This window comes from Pararge aegeria, chromosome 8 (assembly GCF_905163445.1).
Source record: "Pararge aegeria chromosome 8, ilParAegt1.1, whole genome shotgun sequence".
Lineage (NCBI taxonomy): Eukaryota > Metazoa > Arthropoda > Insecta > Lepidoptera > Nymphalidae > Pararge > Pararge aegeria.
The window spans coordinates 12,630,392-12,653,354 of NC_053187.1; the positions used below are offsets into that span (position 1 = coordinate 12,630,392).

The window sequence follows — 22,963 nt, forward strand, 5'->3', positions numbered from 1 at the left end:
AAAAGACATGTCAAGAACAGTATGCCTTTCCAAATGTGATGTCATATTATCATTCTGAGTAGGGCAGTTGACAATAAAAATAAAATCGCTACTAATGTGAAATCAAAGCAATAGTTTTATGGGCCCATCACATCTCTTTGTTTTCAGTCAAGGTTTAAATGATGAAATCAACCCCCGTAAATAGTTAAGATCATTGGGAGAAATGGGAAAAGATTTTCTTTATAAAAGCAGAATATCTTACAGTTATAGTAGAATCTGAACCTAAAATCAATGAAATGGTATTATCTACTGTACCCTCCCTATTAACCCCTAATAGAGTTTCTAAATAGCAGTCTTAAAAAAATATGAACCTTAAAGAGCATTTAAGTATGTATGAGAAGACGGCGCGTTACTTTTCACCTGCCTTTACGCTCTTGGGTCGAGTTTGAGTGTCTTACACTCTATATTTTATAGCTTCGGTGAATTGTTTGTGAGATAAAAACTCGTATCCCTTACTAACGCGGTTTTAAGTTTGTTGTGAACTTTATTCCTGTATCAATAGAAACTATTTTTATTTACTACTTATGCTTCAGGTATATAGGCTGTGCTATTCGTTTTATTATATAATATATCGACTTTGTGAGTCCGCTAATTAAATTATAAATTCAAAGTTAATTAATCGCCATATGATCTGTAACTGAGGAATTGATTTGATGTACATATTGATAGTTAAATCTGTTCTAAGAAAAATACTCCTCTATGTGGTACGATCACGATATAACTAACGATTAAAAAATAACTACCATACCATGATTTTATGGAATATATATTATTCATACATAAACAATCAGGAAGCGTTAGCTTTTTTTTCTCAAACACGCTTGATGCTAATTTAAAAGAGACTAAAAACGAAAAAAAAACGGTAAAAAGCGGGTAAAAATAAAAAAGGCATTATCTAATGACACATAATTTGACGCAGGTGTTGCCCAAACGATGTAGCTCCTGTGTAAAAATAGGAATTTATTCCTCACACCGCGGACAACAATGATCGCACCCTTAAATTAGGAGGTTCTCGTTTATCCCTCTGCAGTAAATAACCCCTAACTGAGTCTAGCCTCCACTTATTTCTGTCACAATGATTTCCGAGTGAGTTTGTTAATAAGTGTTGTTTGTTATATTTCTTCAGTACAAGTGTGACCATAACGGTTGGCGTGAGTGTCGATAATATTGTAGCGTACCTACGTGGTACGTCTAATTTACTATGACCTTTGTTAACACTTTAAAAAAAGCTCGATTTCAGCCGTTATTTTGGTTTATTTTAAATCGGGAGACGAGTTTGTTTTTCCGGGTTAAAAATTATCTTTTATTCGTTTCCAGGGTGCGAGCTATCTATGTGCAAAATTTGAAAAAATCCGTTGTACTGTTATGTACGTAGCCCATAGGTTACATACAGTAACACTTTCGCATTTTTAATATTGGTTTGGAATATGGGAATATTGGTGTGTTTAACTATAGTCGCCTGCCTAGTTTCGGCTGTGACTATAGTTTAACACACTACGGGAAATGACACACTCAATGTAGGTAGCGCTCTGCTACTTACATCAAAATAAACTTCTTGCTTTGGCAGAAGATAAGTGTTACTTTGGTATCTTAGATATTTGAGAATACTTTTTACCCAAAAAACTTACCGATAAAAGAAGTCGGAAAGTTCGTTTTCTAGCCATCCGAACAGCAAATTTTGTATTTTTTAAGTCAGCATTATATACAGTCGAAGCTACGCGGCGTAGCATTGCGTAGTCGCGTAGCTACGTCTGTAATAAATAAACGATTAATCTGAGTTTAATATAAGTGATAAGTAGTTTTATTAAAATAAACCAACATTAATCTACCGTAGTCCCAGAATGTTATAAACTTTCGCGAATCTAGAGAGCAAACGTATCAATTTATGCTCGCAAGAGTTCACGATGGAGGCAAAATTACATGAAACTTGTTTCGCATATTTGCTAGAGTGTTGTAGATGATAAAATACCTGTGGTGCACCTGAGACGGAACTCCACGAACTGTTCGAGGAGATGGATCGCGTAGCACCCCACGTCAATTTCACATTGTTTAAACGAACACGATATTACATAGTCGTCAAACATTGAACAACTGTGTAGTGATTCGATTACTTAAACATCTTAAGTAACTTAATAACTTGCCATGTCGCGGTTTGTATTTTCCCCACTTTAAAGATTAACTACTATCCGTACTGCTCGCAACTCTGTCTGCATACAATTTTTACTTTCCACTTTTAAAATGCTAACGCCTTTCAATGCGTTTTACCACGCCTTTGTTTAGAAAAACAAACCTGAAGCCAGGATTGTTATTTTTTCTTTACTGATTTGCTTAACCGGGCACCTCTGTTTAACCGACTTCAAAAATGAGGGGTTTATTTGCCGACCAGTTTACCAATTTGTATGTTAATTAGTACAGGAAACTGCGGATGGATTCACAAAATTGTACTTGCTTGGATAGTTTAAAAAAATGCCTGCCTTTGTTAAACCAAGGTTAGAATAATAAAATACAGTACATTAAAAACTCCAGCCTTAAAATATAGTACAATAAAGTAAATAATTGTGTTCGGACACCGGTTTTAGAATTTAGCAATCCTTGGGATCTCGAGTTCAACTTCTTAACACATTTATATATGAAGAAAAATGTATAGACCTACTACTATAATACAGTAAAACATTAACAAAGCGTGCCGTTATTTTATTCTGAAGAAATTACTATGTACCTGAACCTGAATTAAATCACTTTGTGAAGTTTTAAAGTTGAAAACAATTCTTTTGCAGATTCATTTCAAGCTCTAATCCAGTACCCAGACACCGGGTCAGCGCAAATGGCGAAAACGGTAAGTAGTGAAATACTTTCTTTTGTTTTTATTTAACTGTTTCTAAAGTAAAGCAATAAAACAAAGTTCTTATTGCCGCACGTTTCATTCACGTTAATGACTCGCTCTCGAACTATCTCGAAATGAAGTGACTTACCCCCAGTTCCTGGAACGCTGGTCATTGTTTATACTAGCGGACTGTCTTAATAACCATTGATTTTTAATTAACTACCAAAAGTGTGATACGTTAAAAACAGATTAGTCGATTGAACTAACAACGTTACAGGGTTATAGGTATGGTAAATGCAATAAATAATGCTTAGTAACAAATAAATATGTTACGACAATACACACAACGCTATCTAGCCCTAAAGTAAGCGTAGTTTTTATTATGGGTACTAAGATAGCTGTTGAATACTTTATGAATATTATACACACAAATACTTATAATATACACCCAGCCACGAAAAACAATCATGTTCATCGCACAAACATTTTCTAGTTGTGGGAATTGAGCCCACTAGGACCCAGAAAGCAGGGTCGCTGCCCACTGCGCCAGTTGGCCGCCAAATGAATAGCATTTATACATAATTAATCGCTTGTTCATATTTACAAATGTTCGATTGACCAGCGCTTCAGAAACTGGCGAAAATACTCGTACCCGCGGTTAGGCTTAAACTATCGTATTGATGGTTGTTCTTAGTTATGTTGAGAACTTCCGTATATGTTACTAATTGCATTAGTATTATATAACATAATTTCGATCGAATTACATGTAACTTTTTTGAGTCCCATTTCTGTACTATAAGATTTTTAGTATCATTCTGGTTAATCCATCACGGGAAAACAAGATTTGCACGCTGCAAGTTAAGTCCTCCAGTTGATTTTCCAACCATTTCTGTTTCGTTGTACGGAACGGTATATGCGTTAGGCTTAAAATCATGTAGTAGTGTATATGTTTTAGTTAATGCGTTCCTATTTCTGACCAAGCTATGAAAATGGAGTAAGCTAATTAGGATTTACATATATTCTACACTAGCTTACAGCTGTATTCAATTTAAATATTCTTTATTCATGTAGGCGTATCTCAGAACCTTATGAAGCGTTCATACACATATGTTTACATAATTGTGTAATGGTGATAACTTCGATAACCTTTAGATTATCGAAGTTACGAGGGTTCCAAACGCGCCCTGGTCTAAGAAGAGCCCACAACAAACTAAGCCGGGTATTTTTTTTGTTATCACCATCTAACATCAATTAATATTTAGCTGAGTAATCCTTAATTTCATAACCCGATTTTCCTATAAGTTTACGTTTTATTAAAACTTTGAACTTGTTGATAAACATCTCAAATATTTCATTCGGTAATTTGTTATAAAATTAATAATATACAATTTCCTTGAATTAATTATTAATTTTATGTAGCCTAGTCAACTGCACAAAGAGTTTATTTTTACTTCTTATATTCCTATTGATACAGTCCATTTTAGTAACTTATTCTTATTTAATTACTCTCCGTCCTTTCAACTTCTTCCATGCAAAAAATCAAGTTGATAGGTTTCTTAATTAGGGCGAGTAGGAAAAGCAAACACAGTGTATTATTTATAATATTAAGTAAAGAAGCATTCCAAGAAACTATATACAATTTTAATGTAATGTTTATGAATATGACGGTCAGCCATTAAGCAGTGGGACCCTAAAAACGTATCCGTTGAACGTGGCAAACGACATTAATATCGAGTACGAGCTCGGCAGCGAGTGCGCTGTTCTCGTAAGTCGACAATGGTCCGCACCCGGAGCCCAGCCGTAGAGTGGGACATCATTTTTCTCAGCTTAACTTTTCCCATTCGCTATTCATTTGCGTTAGAAGTTGAGCGTACTGCCGCCTACTGCAGCGACTGTTTAAACTTTATTTCTGATGCAGCGTTCAGGGCAAATTAAATTTCGTTTTGCGGCTTCCGCAAACTCGCTTTGCTAGCATAATAATTATTGAGCTTTGTTTTTTCGTTTTCCCCCCAACTGTTATGAATCACCGTAGATAACTTTACAGTCGATAGCACCCGTAGTTTTTGTTCGTAATTGATATAACTTTTTTTGTTGTTTTATTGTTATCTTTTTTAAAAGTAGTTTAAAAAAATCCTCAGCTTATTTATATCGCACAGCTGGGCACTGGCTTCCTCTCTCACACGAGATTGGGACTGAAAGTGTAAATCGTCCAGGAGGCGATGTGATAAAATCTCTTTGTTCAGAAATTTTTATAGACCATGTACATAACACACGTTATAAACGCCAAGACGTAGATATATACGCTAGCTACACGAACTAGCTATGCTGTACCTGCTTTGTGCAGCATAGATAGTCCTCACTAATATTACTAATTCGAAAGTGTTGTTATTTGTTTGTTTGCTCCGGACCAGCAGTTGTCCGACGATGTCAAACAACGATGTTGTTGTTATTTGGTAGAGAGATAGCTGGCATCTCTTCATCCCGAATAGCTAACCTTTAAATGTTCCTAAAGGAGTTTAAAACGAACTTTGTGGGTTAATCGAAAGACACACTGGTATTGACGATATTTTGCATAGAGGTTACGTATCCTAGTCACAGACATATTATGGGGAATCAAGCGGTTCCAGCAGGTTCAAAAAAAACGCGTATGATGTCCCAGGTAGAAGCTTGTTATAAGCTTGTTGTGGCAAAATAAAAAAAAAAATTCCGCGATAGCACGATTTTCAGCAGTCAGTTTTTGTTTTGGTACACAAGTTGTATGATTTATTGTATTCAAGTCCTGACTATAGCAACGGATTAATGTTCCCAAGCGAGGAAGCCTCGTCGAAATAGAGATATCATTGGCGTAGCTGAGTGGAGAAAACTTAGCAACGCTAAGTCCTTGCTGCTACGATATTAGAGTGCCCCGTACTATAACTTCCCTGCAACTGTACAGTACTTTAGGGAGATTTATTTTTGATCCCTAATTGCCCACTGCGATAGATATTGTTTCTACACACAAATAGAGCAGAGTTGAAGGATCCTTTGAATTTGCTAATAGTCTGCATTGTTGTACTAAAATAATCCTCTTAAAAGGCAAGCCAAGCAATTATTCAGCGTATCGCTAAATAAAATACGAGTGCTCTATTCAGAATTGAGGTGGAAACGATAAATATCCGTAGGTAAATGTTTTCCTTACAAATCTTTATACTTATGCTTAATATTTATTTTATCAACCGATGATGAGACGATTTACCTAAAATAGATTATATCCGCAGCATCCAATTAGGTATTTTATAATGATCATTATTCTCAGCTTATTATTAGTAAGGATAGTCATACAAAGATACAACGAAACCAACTAGACAGAGAAATCGTGTGACAAGTTCGGGGCGAAGAAGTACCCATACTAGCATCAGTAGTACGGGACCTACATAGTATTTTTAACAATGTCGCGTCGTTGTGCAGACGATAGATAAAAGACTTCGTTTAACTAGTATAATAATAGTCGATATATCTGGCGTACTATTATCTTGTCTTTATAAGCGTCTTTAAGCGTCCCATAGTAAAAGGTCTCCTCTCACTGCTAAAGACCTTCTAAGGGCAATAACATATATTATATCATGTACTGACTAGAGTCTATGACACCATTTATTTTCATATATACAACGCTAATTTCCTTACTCTGACTCTGGGAATTCCCTTGTAAAATACTTGGAAACTATGCCAAAGAACTTTTGAACAGTCGAAAATAATTAATAAAAAAATATGCTACGACACCTAGACCCAAAGTCAGCGTAGCTTGTGTTATGGGTAATAAGATGGCTGTTGAATATTGCTATGAGTAATACACATAAATACTTATAATATACAGATAAACACCCAGACACTGAACAACATTCATGTTCATCACACCAACATTTCCCTGTTGCGGGAGTCGATCCCACGGCCTTGGGCTCAGAAGGCAGGGTCGCTGCCCACTGTGCCAATCGGCCGTCAAAATGCTAATTAGTAGACCAACAGTACCTGCCATACATTTTTGTGAATAAAGCAGGTAATATTTTTTTTAAATAGTTTTAAAAAAGAAATTGGTCACTGCCGGCAAATTAGTTTGCACAAAAACAGTCTGGTGCAAGCTCTGCCATGTGATATTCGGCTGGCTGGACTGGCCGCGGATTTTTCTTAAAACGAAATTGAAACGTCCCGCAAGGTAAGTGGCAGCAGGAGTAAGAGGTACAAAGTGAAGTGAAGCCGGATAGTGCTCCAACCACAAAGGGCACAGTCGGATGTTGGAGCACTGAAATCCCCCGATCCCCGACTCTATGATCCTTGACATAAATCTCTAACCTCGCCATCAAATCTTTTCAGAGGGCGGCTTATGCTCGCAGACATGAAATGTAAGCTCTTAATGTGCTCAATTCTGGTACCTATATGTCGTATCCCGTTTTACGAGTAAACATGTCCGTAACGTATTACGTGAGATTTTCCGGAACTTATTTACCGTCCTTGTTAGTTTTGCTTGAAATTTGGAATAATTTAATGCTAAAATACGTAACCTTTACGTTGAGACCTGATATAGAGTTCGCTCCTACAGTTCGTTTTCGCAGCAAGACCGAAAAAAACACATAAAATGATAAACACAAAACCAAAACACAATTTAATGAGAAAAACAATGTATTCACTACATAATGAAAAATACATAAAACTAAGAAGGGTTTTTTGTCTCGCTTCTATATAGTGACTGTACACAATGCCCTCAGGCCAAAAGCTGATAATTGAAATAAGCAGATATTATGTTGATATTAGAAATAGGCAAAGCGTATCAGCTGATATACTCGTAGTTAGTAAATACGGAGTCTTTAAATCAAAATCAGACCACTCCATCAATACAGCCGTGATTGATAACATTGTGATTCATTCGCGCTGCGGACCGCCCCGTGTTCTAGCGCTCGATCCATAACCGCAACGACGACTGTCGGTGTGTCGGTAACGATCACTCATACTAACAGTAGGTACCTATATAGTATAGTACTCGATATGCGATATAATTTATTTGGTTTATAATTATTCTAAGAGCAGCTGCCTTGTTAATGGTTTTATCTCGGGTCCATTGTGTCTCAGTTGTCGATCAATGTCAAAAACTACTTACTTTTTTTAAATAATATATTTAAAAAAAAAAGAAAAAAATAATAAGTAAGCTCGCTAACGTTTTGTTAGGCCCTTTCTACTTAGAGATATCCCGAAAGGTAGACAGATGAAGTACAAGTCCAAAGGTTTTGCTGAATACATACAATTCCTACAAAAGAACAGTTTCCAGCAGAATAGAGAGTAGACGGTCATCTGTTAAAATGATGATAATATAAATCAAATCTAAATGTACATCATAAATCGTACATTAGCTTTTTAAATAGACGACCTAACATCGTGAAAAAACAACTTTGTATCGACTTTTATAATATGTATCGGTATACTTATAAATCCAATTCACATCATTACACACCAGACATACTATATCGTTAAAATAAGGAACATGGATCACAGGTTAAAGCTGAAGTGTTTTTATTTACATTTCAAATTTGCACTTTGCAACGCGACCACGTTTATAGCGAGGCTTTCCCGGTAACACCGGGGACGTATTCAAACAATGTATCTGTCGAAAATATGATACTTGCGCTTTCTTGCTTCTTTGACAAATTGTACATTTAATGCTTGCCGAATCGTACAAGACAGCAAAGCATAACAGCGAAGTAGCTTTAGCGATTTTTAAATGGCGATCTAACGTAGCAAAAGTTGAATAGTGTTAATCTCACTAAACGAGCGAAGAGAGGTATTAGCGTTTTCTCATGCACCTAACTTAAAATCTTAATAAAGCCAAACTTAGTTGTTTGGCTTATTTATATTTCTATCTTAAAATCGGTTTTTTCAAAGACTATTGACGATTTTATAAAATTTTATACATATACTGTAAGTAAGCAAAAACATACTTAAAACCATGTAAAGCCAAAAAACAGTCGATGTTCGGTTTTGGATCAACGTTCTATACCAGATATCCTAATATCTTACATTTAACTCATTCTGTCCGCGAACTAGAGATCCGCTAAATACAGAAGGTTAGACAAACTGATAGCTGAGTGAAATAATTAAGGTCTCCGTTTTGCCCTGTGGTTACGGGAATCCTAAAAACTGTCTAAAATAATTGCTCGCGTTTTGACAATTTTTCGACTTTCTCATCGCCAGACATCTACGTAACTGCTATGATACTAGTGTACTTGTATAATTAGTTTTTGTTTTTGATTTACGAGAATATACGTACTACATTAAATTAAATGATAAATAATTTGACGTCAGGCAAATGTTTTTTTTTAATGTAAATAAGCGTCAGCTTTTATCTAATAATGTTTAAGAAATGAATCTTGTAAAACTTATTTAGATTCGATGAAACGAAAATGCGTCACGATGAAGAAAGAAACACATAAATGTATGGTAGACTATGAGATAGTACCTAATATTTTAGTTACCATGGAAACTTTATAATATGTAGATAAAGGGAGATTAAGGAAATAATGAGTTAAATATAATACACATTTTATTTCCAATTTAAGTTTCCATGGTTTTACATTAAAACATTAAATAATTCTTTAACTTGGTAAAATTAGTAAACTTTACATTTATCCTCATACTCCATAACCATCTCAATCTTTCATTCGCTACTTTTCAGAAGCTTCACTTCTGCCCTGTGTGAATTGCACACAGGATTTTTATAAAATCAACGACTGATTGCCACATTGTTAAACATGTGCCCTAAACAAGCTTTTAAGTAATAAATTCAAATTCAAATTCAAAATTTATTTATTCATGTAGGCCTATCATAGGCACTTATGAAGCGTTTAAACATATATGTTTACATAATTGTAAGCATATATGTATAAACGCTGAGGATGAAAAATGAGGATTTTTATTCCATATTTTATTTTTAGACACATAGAAACTTCGTTGTAGCAACCCTAGTTTCGAACGAAGATTTACGGCTCCAGATCTGTCTATATACAACTTTATGACCTTAACCGTCACCGAAATATCCCTCTTACATCGTATCTGTCGTTGAAGAAGTAATTGGTAGATAGTCCTCGAAGTCCATAAATCAGGAGTTGAATGATTAGAGATGATGCCCGCGAATTGACCTTTTTAACGTCAAATTCTTAGCGCCAAAGACAAACAGACAAACAGGTACACTCTTTCAATTTTATAATATTTTTTGTGGGCTAGCGAAATCTAACCACTCTTCGCTATGGCTCAGTCTGATATTAATTTCCATTTCAGTAGGACCTTGGGGATGGAAATTACATGCACATTATTAAGAGAAAAACAACATTTTTAAAGAATACAAATTCATTCAGTGACCACTTCGCAGAATTTTTTATAAGCTATACAATTATACATATAAAAAATTAAGCTTCAGTTTATCTATAGATATTCTTGCTATTTATTAATATTTTCCAAAATACTTCAAACTTAGATGTTAAAAGCGTTGAGTTTTCATTTACATTTTAAAATCACATTCCGAATCGCGACCGCATCTAGGAGCTTTTCCATCAACACGAGGACGGAAAATATGATACTTAAGCTTTGTGGTTATTCTTTGAAAAATTGTGCAGCTATTGTATTTTCAGACAAACATTGTAGGTGCTCGTATGACAGTGAAGTAGGTAAGAGTTGAGACGTTTAGAGATGAGCAACTCATAATAATTATAATTTTATAGATTTAAAATTAGTTTCTCAAGTTACAAAGTGATGTCATTTTACAAATGGATGTGACTTAAACTAATAACTAGAAGCAGTTATAGCCTAGCACTTGCTTTAAACGGTGAAGGAAAAACATTGTGAGGAAACGTGCATGCCTGAGAGTTCTCCATAATGTTCTCAACGGCGTGTGAAGTCTACCAATCCGGAATTGGCCAGCGTGGTAGACTAAGCCTAAACCCTTCTCATTCGGGGAAGAGATCCGTGACCTGTAGTGGGCCGGTAATGGGTTGATAACGATGATGATGTTGAATAACTAAAAAAACGAATTAACTAAGCCGTAACTGTGAGTTACGGCTTAGTTAATTCGAAAGAGAGCGCTATATTGTGTAACGTAACCGACCTTCAAAATTACTGTGTTTTTATTGAAATCACTCGGACATCATCAGTTCGACTCAGGTTATTCAGGTTGTTCTTTTTTAAACTTCAAAACTTTTTTAATTGTAACTTTTACTCAATACCATAGTCCGATAATACTTTTAGTATCTTACCTGACAAAAAGCAGGTGTTGAGTTTAAAATTGCTTTGCGGACCGCGTCCGAGTCTAAGCGGGGCTTTCAACACGTTTCCAGACAATGTATGACTGTCGAAAATGTGATTTGGGGGTTTCCTTGATAAATGGTTCACTTTATATTTGTCGCAATATACATAAACACATGTACCGCTATGTATAGTGGTACGTATTTCGCGTTGACATGAGAAAATATCATCATCATCAACCCAACCCTACAGTGCACGGGTTTCCTCTTAGAGTGAGGCCGGAATCATTCACGCCCTAGTCTACCACGGCGGCCAAGTGCAGATTGGTAGACTTAACACGCCTTTGAGAACATTCTGGTTAAATCTGAGGCATGCAGATTTCCTCACGACGTCCTCCTTCACTGTTGAAGAAGTGATATTTTAATTGCTTTCAAATTACAAATGCGCGTAACTTAGAAAAGTTAGATTGCTTGATGCTTGCCGGGGGGACAAACGCTCTAACCTAGGCTATTACCGCTATCTACCATCGTTCTTCCAATTAATTAATTAAAATAAATTTGGGCCATCCGATATGGTTTATGCTCTTTGGTAAAGCTGGTTTTTGCGGCTCCTGCAGTGCACGACTCTTGCGATCAACTTTAGCCTTTGAATTCGGTTGGTTAAACTTTGGTTATGAGACCAATTGTGCACGTACATCGGTCTAGAATCTTGATGATGAAGTCCACTTGCAAGATAGACTCGTGTGAAGAGTTTCATGTCATGTATATTTTTTTCCATTTATCTTGAAGATTTATTTTCATTCATTGGAATCCTTTCTAACAAGTTATCTTGTTTAATTCATCCACAAAAGATAGCTCGATAATATATAATTATTCTCATATGCTATTCCTTAGAAAATAATTAAATAGTATCAGTAACATAAATAACACTGATATTCTCGTAAATTATTTATTACTGTTATATTAGCGTTAACGCGTTTATTAGTAAGCAAGACTGATCTCATTCAATTCCTACGCTGAACGATAATAAAGCTACTTGTAGCTACGCTACGATTTACGCCTCGCTGAACCTGCAATGCTCAGACACCATTAAAAACCAGCCAGGTTCTCATCTCTTAGCATTCAATAATCATATCATATTTATTTCGAGATCCGAAGTTTGCAAAGCTCTTAATATTTTGAGCGGTCTGTCAAGAGAGTTTGGTAATACTCTATTGATGAAAGCGAAGATCAGGTCTCGCTTAAAATTGCACGTCTCGTCGCCCTCCCCTGTTTAGATACCTCCGACTTGTGTCAACAGCGTTGGAGCTGCACTCTGCATCGCCTCGTTACGTGTCAAACATTGTTTAACGGTTGTTTTGTTAGTGTTCACCGCTTTGCTCAACGTAATCTTTGTTCTTAATCGCTCGCTTTTGCCGCAATGGCCGTGGCTAGTACCTACGTTTTTGCCGTCGTATACAAAGTCATAAGTCGAATCACAATTTCTTTATTCAAAAATTCTCTTGATAACACATATGATGCGTACATACAGTAGTGAGATGATAGTGATAATTAAATTAAACGTAAACGTAATACTAAATCTACGAAGGTTTAGTTTTAAGTTTTAGACAAACAATGCCTGGTATTCTTTAAGTTATCACCATTTCACATTATTACTCAAAACCATTTGAAGAGCAACTTATTTAGCGCATTATCCTTTATACTATGATATGACTTTTCTATAAGCTGGAACTCCAGGTCTACCTATATGTTCAGTGTTCACGTTAAGCTCGCAGTTTGAGGCCCACAAGGAGCCATCAGTCGTTTAACTTAAGTTGTGGCAGAGTTGAGGAACGTACTAGCCGCAAACTTACAACGAATATATAAATATTGCCCAAAATATGTTATGATTAATAAAATTTATTTTTAGATGTTTTGTCCCAAGTAACTGTAACTTTAGTATAATTCTTTCGTTGCTTTTGTAACCTGAATAAAAAGCATAAACCATAACTGTAAATCAAACAATCAGTTTCTCGAAAAGCAATATAATTTTATGCCTGCTTTAGCTTAATTCGATCGATTGATTCTGATTAAGTTAGTAGATCGCCAACGCTTTCTACAGAAAGACTCAATGAAATAAAATTTTGCATTATGAGCAGTGGAAAATATCAACACGATATTATAAGTAGAGATTCGGTAAACCACAAACTTTACTTACTATTTAAATTTTTATACTATGAATGTTTGATCGCCTTTTCCCCAGTAAATTTATATTTGACGCTTAAATTTTTTACTTTTACCGAATTCGAATAGTAGCATTGCAAAAACTTATTTGTCTTTCTACTATCATTTTAACTTACAACCTTTTAAACTACTTAAACTTCGTCGCCTTGAGTTACGGTATCGGTCCTTCGGGTCAAAATGTAATTGCTCTTTCTTATTAACGCTAACTTTTTATATTAAGTACTCATCTTTGATTTTTATTTATACAAAATATTATTTAATTCCTTCGGTGAACCAGCTGAGAGAAGTGAATTCGTTTTAACGAAGGAATCAGGGTTTTCGGAACGTTAATTCATTTTTTACATCATATATCTCTCTCAATATTTTCCTCGATCTAAATTAATTTTGGTTTTCAGTCACAGTTAGTAGATAGCGTGATACAAAGGACCCAGACAGCATTTATCAAAAAAACTGATCAGCCCATAAGGATTTTAGCAATTTCCCACTTGCATTAATAATTTAGTGGACTACAGAACTACATCATCAACTTTAGGTTTATATTCGTTTGCACACAATTTATTACCATTTAAAGCTTTCCGATGTATTGACGATGGAAAGTTTGATAAATAACTTGACAAGTTACTGTCACAAGTTACTGTCACAAATTTGAATGCATTATAGCGTTAACATTCCATAGTTTCATGTGACTTTTAAATTGTATTAGTAGACAATTAATATCTATTCCTTTTAAATATTTAAATAAGATACACTTTTGAGGTGATTTTGCTGTTGTGACTAGTGATTACTTTGCTTGTTAATTACTTTGATTTACTGGAAGTTGTTATTAAAAACGATAAAGCATTTTTATGGTCGTCCTTACATAAATTAAGTTGGCTGCAACCGCAAACCAATACTTCGGTTCTACTGCCCACCATTACATTTTTAACGTCCCGCCGACAGCGCACCTGAATAATATATGGTGTACTTCAAATAACGCCGCGTTTACAAGCGTTGCAGGTAAAACAATGCCATTATGTTGTGAACAATACCAGTATTCATAGACAATGCCAATTCACGCTTTCGGTAACAAAAGTCGTTGGTTTCATTATTCATGATGTCACAATATAGTTCAACATCTGCGGGGCTAATCGCTAATATTGGGTTACGGTGTGGGGATGGTATTAAGGAGCGGTTTTTGAGCAATGATGGCCTCGATCGTTGTCTGTTTGTCAGCCACAATTAGGTTTACAGGTGAGTATTAATTACATTGTCTAATGGAACAAAAACAGTTTGCAATAAAACGTGACAGGGCAGGGTGTCGTATTAGAAAGACTTATCAGTTTTGTTTTGTCATATTAACCTACTTCGGTTTTGAACTTTTACAACATTATTCATTTAGTGCTATTGTTATTATAAGGATATATAAGAAAGGTGTGAACAAGAAAATCTTATCTTTCTATGTGATCTCTACCAGTCATCCTAGGCGGTTGGACAGTTGGTGAGGGAAGGAGAATGCGTACGTTCGTATGTACAAGTGTTTATATGCGTGTAGGTTTATAAAAAGACACATAACACAGCAAACAATTACTAACGTGTGGTGTTTGACGGCCGATTACGATACGATTATATTATACGATTGGCGCAGTGCGCAGCGAACCTGCTTTCTGTGTCCAAGGTTTGATTACCACAACTGGAAAATGTTTGTTCGATGAACATGATGTTTTTCAGTGTCTGGGTGTTTATCTGTATACTATAAGTATTTATATATACTATTCACTAAAAATATATTCAAGTTAGCTTAGTACCCGTAACACAAGCTACGCTTTCTTTGGGGCTAGATGGCGATGTTGTTGTTTATTGTCGTAGTATATTTATTTCTTCATTTATTTAGTAAAGTAAATGATAATAATTGCTATATTATGTTGCCGAATAGATGAATTACTACCTACTGGAATGAAAGGAAAAACAAACCACATTTCTTTTGGAATTGAAGTTATAAATTGTCTTGCCATATTTTGGAGGCTGATTGTTCTTGCTATGAATGTACATGAAAAATAAAATATTTTAATATCGTATATGTGATTACTGAATACCGAAATTAAAATTTAATTTCATAATATTATTATCGATACGGAAAATACATATTATAATAAATACCTACGTCACAGTGCAATCTCATTTCCGTTGATTGAAATTTTGAATGACCCCCGTTAATTCAATTAAAAGATAAACAGATTGAACGGGCAATGTGTATAATTTTACTCGTTCTTCAACATTTTAATAGTAGTTTATAGAACTGATATAACTGGGAGATATTAAAACATGCTTGTAGGTTTTTGTGAATCAGAAATTAAATTCTGTTAACAATAATAACAAAAAAAACATAGATACTGAGGAGAAATTGACTTCACTTGATATTCTCGAGACACAAAAACGATGTTTTTTTTTAAAAGCAAGTTATTTTTTGACATATTTTTGCTGTTATTGTGTTGATATGATGATGAAAATGATGATGATGATGATGATCAATATAGCAGAGTTTCTACGATTTTTAATATTATAATTATAGACCTGATCTTAGAAGGCTCTTACGCGAATAAAATATGTCTTATTCAATCTCTTTGATTTCAAAAACAGTATATAGTATAAATTTGTATCTATGACTACTTCGACTAAAATCTTAACCACACAGGAATTTCATTTTATGAAGTACGTTTTGTTACATTTATATAGAAGGATCGAATAATGTTCCATGGATATACACAAACAAAATATCATGTGTACGTAGCTGTTCAGGTGGGTAAAATAAGAAAAATAACTATTTATTTCCTTGAGCGATAAAAGCCATTATAAAGATAATTTTCCCTGAACAACACTACACATTTTGTTTCACTTAAAATGTAAGAAAATCTTAAATTTGTGTGACCAGATCCAAGCGATCAAGGAGAAAGATTTGCTTGCTAGTAATAAATATTTTAATTTGATTCATCAATTTAATACGCTCAGTTGTATTTGTTTTTGGGAAGACCTCGAAAACATCGCGCGTCTGCCCATCTACAATCAATTATGGCATGGCAGTGGTAGTAAAGTACTCCTTATCATCCCGCAAACCCTCAAATGTATTTAAATACTAGTATTTTAATATATTTGAGGATTTTTTGAAAATAAGATAGTCCTAAGCAATTTGATACCATTATTGTTTTTGGCGAAACAAATCATCCTCATTTTACTTAATAGTTAAAAGCACTCAAGGTTTCAGTTACATCTATTACTTCTTCTGTCTTTTAGAGAACGGCCTAATACAATTAATTTTTGAACATTTCAATGTAATTTTTTTCTTATTTACTTCAGTAAATGTTTATTATTAAAAATAGACAATTCTTAAGCTTATTTTTTCATTATTTTAATAGTAACAGTGCTCTCAACCCAATAGGTATTTACTTCGTACAAACTCTGTTCCGGTAAGTAGTCTGTAGCCGTGGCTAATCGAGCGAGTGCTTGCCGCGTAATACAATCAATTATTTTGTACGTTCCAAACTTAAGTATTTATTTTCAAGGGTGACTCTTAGAGAGAGATTTCCTATATAGTTATCGACTCTTCTTATTGAAGTTATACTTCTTTTGGCGCGTTAGGGAAACATTATGAGAGTAAATTTTTACGATGCGCACGTAACATTATGAGAGTAAATTTATACACCATCACAAAAAACCGACACCCTGAAGTTAGCTATAAGGTTTGACAGTGTACACTTTTAATTGTCAAAGTCTGCGGGTGCATTCCGGTGATTCAATTGTACATAAATGTCCGATAATGAGTCTATTAGTATTTCTTATTTATTAATGTTTATTATGTCCATTTATTTAATTATATAGTAATATTTTTTTGTTTACTTTATTTAACCAACTAAATAAGTAACTGATATTACTTTATAATAAAAACGTAGAATGAGGCGAAAGATGAAATTTTTCTTTAGACTTTTTATTTGTCGTTCCACATTTTGAAATAATTTCAGCTCAAATCTCAACTCAAATGCTGTAATAAAAATCATGAGGATATGGGATGGGGGTTATTAACACTATTAAGGGCCTCTGAATATTCAATTTTACTTTGAAGTTGTAGTTTCATTACTTTTGATTCAACTACTAGGTAGGTACTATCACTGCTGGAAACCAATAACTCATGATGCCCCTCACACTCTCCCCCGAAACGGATTGACCGATTCTTATGATACGGTGACCCCCAAAGATAAATATATATTTTTGTACAATTTTTTTTTTTTATTTTATCTATTATAGCATCCCAAAATCCAAAAAAAAATACTCTAAATAAGCGCGTACAAAGTTGCGGGCAAAAGCTAGTATACAATAAAGGTTTTTATTTAATTATCAAGATTTCATTTGGTTTATGGTTAAAGCACTGACCCACAGGGTTTGTATAAGGTAAACTCAAGGGCTGGCGGTCCCGTAACAGGATTTGTGGCAAATTTCTTCACGCCCAATAGAATCAATTATACTCACGGTAGGTAAACGGTAATTTTCAACTAAAAGATGTGTTTGGAAGTGTTTTCATTCGTTAAAGTAACAAACAAGTAAGAGTAAGATTTATTTACCTTCCAATTAGTTAATATTAATTAAAACAATACTCAAGCTGTATAATTGTGTATAGTTTTTTATTCTGCCATAATAGTGTACAGTTCTGATTGATTTGGGCACAGTCTTGCTTAGAGCTTTTTGGATTTTGAAGTAACTAATTGTATGGGTTTTTTTGACCGAATTATGCTGTATACGCGATATCCGTTCCAGATATTAAAAACGGTTATCACTCTATATACTTGGCCTTATAACGCTGCAGAATGGAAGAAAAAAAAGATAAACTGAATGTAAGCATCTATATACCTGCATAGATTGCATTACAAGCTGACTAAGCTCGTTAGAAGAATAACCGCGAGTACGAGTAAATAAAAAAAGTAAATCTTAAAAGACTCTCTTTGATCGAACAATAAAAGTGTTGAATATTTTTTGTCATTTTTCTTGTGACTAAAATGTTTTGAATGTATTCTTGAGGTTTTGAATTATTGAGGTGATTCTTGCACCAGCAACAGAACATAAGCAAACTGAGCTTATAAAATGTTGGTATATAAACACTTCGAGGGCATTATTATTAATAAGCGTGGCATAACCTCTGAAGAGTTATATAGTGTTTTATCGCGCTTTGACATTTGAAAATGTCGACAGTTTTAGTATGACAAAACACTGCTCAAATAATCCAACATCATGCTTTGTTTATTAATAAGGCACTCATGGAAGCAACTACAACATAAATCTAGGAATAGTAACTAATAATGAATTTCGAACGTTTTCTGAAAATTTTCCGTCGAATAAAAGCCCCGAATGCATTCTATCGTTGACGTAATCCTTGCAGCGGCAACAGAAGCAATCTGAGCGATGTTGGCTCTTATAAATATTAAACGTTGCGAGCTTGGGACCTCAACAAAAACGTTTATCTGGTCTCCGTGGAAAAACCGCCAGAATTAGCAACAGGGGGTGGATTAAGGCGGACCGCATTTAATCCTTCTCTAAGACGGCTTTGCTTAAACGAGTTCTAACGAGCTAAAGATAAAACAATTACCGGGGACGTGATTAAGAGATACGGAGGACACTTGTTACGTCTTACAATGATTCTGTCTCGCAGCTCTGACGGCCTTGTCGCCGTTTTTAAGTCTTATTTACCCCGTTGAGAAATATCTAAAGTTACGTCAACTCGATTAATTTCCGTAAAGGGCTGTTAATTGCCTGGGTAAATTTCCCACGTTTCTTTGTCTTTTTAGAGTTTTGTACCTCATAACCGAGCAGCAAAAGTTGCAGTTTCAAAAAAATATTCTTATTTCATGCAATCGTCACAACAAAGTCCAAAAAAGTCTCACCCATTTTACGATGCTCTGTGCCTACACTAAATAAGTAAACGATTAAATGCAAAACAAATTCCGTGTAGATTTAGTAAAATATTAATAACATTAATATGTTACTTGACAAATAAACTTTAACGTTAATAGTAATTTAATTTCATATACCTTGAAGGTCAATAAATGTTTACCGCCTACATACATTCATCGAGAGTATCAGTTACTCACTTATTAACACCCTTGAAGCTGCTTGTACTACTAGTTTATATTGCTAATAGTCTTAACGGTACTATAGTAGTACTAGATTGGGATCTATCCAATACTGTTATGTATAATATAAAAATGGCACGGAAACCTATCAAGGTGCTAGTCTTTTATGAGTTATTTTTTTAATGAGAAATAACCGCATTAGTAGTGCTTAAGATTTTATATATATGATATTATTTTTACAAATATGGCGCTGTAACTGAAAATTTGAAGTGCTAACAAAATAACGTTATCTAAATGCTGACGCAAAAATACATTTTTTATGAATTCCATCACAAAATCGGACTAGCCTCAATTGCAACAATGCGATAAAATTCAATGAGGATAGAATTGAGTCTCTGTTACTATAACATCAAAAACAACAAACACCGGGCTCGTGTGTATGGCAGGATTGCGTACCTACTCTGAGATAGGAAGGTATAGTAGTTACCATTTCCTAGTTGGTAGCCCTCCTTACTATAAGTGTAATAACTAGGTAAAATTTCTGTTTTGAAATAATAGTATGACTTATGTTGATCTTGATAAGTAAATCATAAACCACAGCCCTTGATATCATATCTCAGATATTGTCGAAAAAATAAATAAATAAACAAATATCCTACGACAATACACACATCGCCATCTAGCCCCTAAGTAAGCGTAGCTTGTGTTATGGATACTACGATGACTAAAAAATATTTTCTATAGATAATATACATAAATACTTATAATATACAGATAAATACTTAGACACTGAAAAACATTCATCACACAAACTTTCCAGTTGTGGGAATCGAACCCACGGCTCTCAGAAAGCAGGGTCGCTGCCCACTGCGCCAATCGGAAGCAATCAATAAAGAACCACACATACGTACATAGCTAACCCTAACAAAAATAGCACTTCTTTTTTAGCAGCTGTGTAAAAAACTACAAACGAACTTTGAAATTCCAAAACCGGACACCCGATTCATATATTATGTATATCCTCTCAAACTACATATTATATCCAGAATTAATCAGAAATAATATAGGGTTATTAAGAAATAAAGCTCACTTATACCGTGTAACGTTAAAATTAGAATGTATACTTTTAATTCGTAGTTACGTACGTGTAAATACATGTTTCTGGTGCCGTGTTCATTAATTTCACGTTGGAATAAGTTAAAATGTATGCAAATTTGCGCATATGAAGTATCGTTTGGCTCGTTCTACTTTGAGATACGAACCAATATTATCAAATTAAAAAAATATATTATGCGTAATCTTTCAACGTAGATGTAATGTAGACACCTGGTAACGAAACAATTATTTTATATAAATTGTGTATTTTCAGAACCTTCACAACAAGAACTTTTATATCTATAAGAATCAAAAACTATAGGAAAATTATTTTGTCTATCATTTCCGACATTTCATGGTGCAGCTAACATACCTACATGCGACCAGATAATGATGTCCATCATTTTCTCGTCTTATTTCAATGAGATAAGACCAGAAAATGGCTACACTTAGTTATCTGCATAGTGCAGGTTTTAATATTAAATATAAATAAATATACTACGACAATACACACATCGCCATCTAGCCCCAAAGTAAGCGTAGCTTGTGTTATGGGTACTACGATGACTGATGAATATTTTTATGAATAATATGCATAAAATACTTATAATATAAAGATAAACACCCAGACACTGAAAACAATCATGTTCATCACACAAACATTTTCCAGTCGTGGGAATCGAACCCACGGCCTTTGACTCAGAAAGCAGGGTCGCTGCAAACTGCGCCAATGGGCCGTCAAAGAGGTTAGCCAGAGGATACAAACCTCCTTCATAAATATCTAACAAGTGATTTGGGAGTTAAAAGGAATACGGTTACGAAAAACATGATGGATTATCATGATAAATAAAGCTTTAAAAACGAATCTTCCTGAAAAAAAGCTCAATAAAAATAGTAAAATTGGTAAGCATTTTTGCAAATAAAAATCAGGACTTGAAGTTATTGTATTGGCGTTTTAAATTGTTACTTTTTTCTAAACTGAATGAGGCTGAGGCTTTACTGAAAGTGTATGCGTACTATACGCGGGTGACTGTATGAGAGATCCTCGTTTTATATTATAATAGCTTATCGTTAGTTTAACCCGCCATTCTTTTAGTTTAATAGCCTTCAACGTAATTAATCATTGAACATTTAATGACTTTACCCACCCATGACGCAAATTTATTCATAATTTATATTAAAGCTCTTTTTAAATCCCGGAGCAAAAATGTTGACTTAGATGAGAAGCTTCATCCCCTTTTCCTACCTACATGCATATTAAATAGCTCATTTAGAATTATGCGTATTTTGTTAGAGGTTTAAATTAGTAATATGAATAGGTCTGGAAACTACAGAAATTGTGTAGTAAGTTTAAATTGCCTACCCTACTTTTCAGTACAATCTACAATTTAAACAGGCGGTGTGTTACAGTAGCTGAGTCACTACAAACAGACAGACTTTTTTTAATCCCACTAATAGTTAGCCCTTGACTGCAATCTCACCTGCTGGTATGTAATGACGCTGTCTAAGTGGTAGCGGGCTAATCTGTTAGATGTATGGAGTTAAGAGAATTGACCTTTTAAAGTGTCTGTAGGGTGTTTTGTGTAGATGATAATATTTAAAAAAAAAATTGGAATCTTAAGGCGTACGAGTAATTCTCTGGCAATGATAAAGACTTAGAAGATATCAAATAACGGAAATATACTCATAAAGAAAGAAGCAATTTATACGTTTAAAAAAAAAATTACAGCGGTCTGCCGCAGGGAAGTGTACTATATATCCTTTGCCGTTTATTGCGTATATATATGAATTCCCTACGTACACAGTACATATAATAGATTCGCGGATTAATTTTTACTGGTAAGAACAACATCACTGTCAACCACAGCCAAAGTTACAGGTATAGTTAATACTAGGTATACAAAATATAATTTAGATACATATGATCATTTAGTTTAGTTTAGCATGAATATAATTTTAGAATTAAGCATGTATTTATACACGACCAATGATTAAGAGTTTATGTTTTTCGATTTTTTTTTGTATTTTTGAGTAAATAAATAAACAAAAAAAATTAACTGACCATAATTGACCATATGTTACTATCGTATAATTGACTGATATCTAACAATATATTGGCATAGATTGGCAAGACTAATATAATGATTTTTAAATATAGACAGAGACATCTATTACTACTTCTCATGGTAACTTCGGTAACTGATATTCATTCCTTAGATGATCCATCGGGAAAAACTCAAATAGAAAGGGAGTTGTAGGTGCTTAAAATATTTGTATTATTACAAGTACAAATCGGAACTAGTAAAAGCCAGTTCAATAATCGCAGAAACATTGGCACTTACACAAAACGTACCTAAGTTAAAACAATAGATTATAAAATATACTGATTAAAACCTGTGTTAATTCAAACGAATACAGAAACAAGCAAGATT

The 22,963-nt window shown here is 34.3% G+C and overlaps 1 protein-coding gene across 3 annotated transcripts in view; it reads left to right on the top strand.

The window, feature by feature from the left end:
- Positions 1-22,963, top strand: part of LOC120625649 (polypyrimidine tract-binding protein 1) — a 327,046-nt gene that overhangs the window by 294,084 nt on the left and 9,999 nt on the right. For all 3 annotated transcript variants that reach the window (XM_039892749.1, XM_039892747.1, XM_039892748.1), the window contains exon 7: positions 2,817-2,875. In XM_039892749.1, the coding sequence (XP_039748683.1) occupies positions 2,817-2,875 (59 nt within the window). The remainder of the gene's footprint in view (positions 1-2,816; positions 2,876-22,963) is intronic.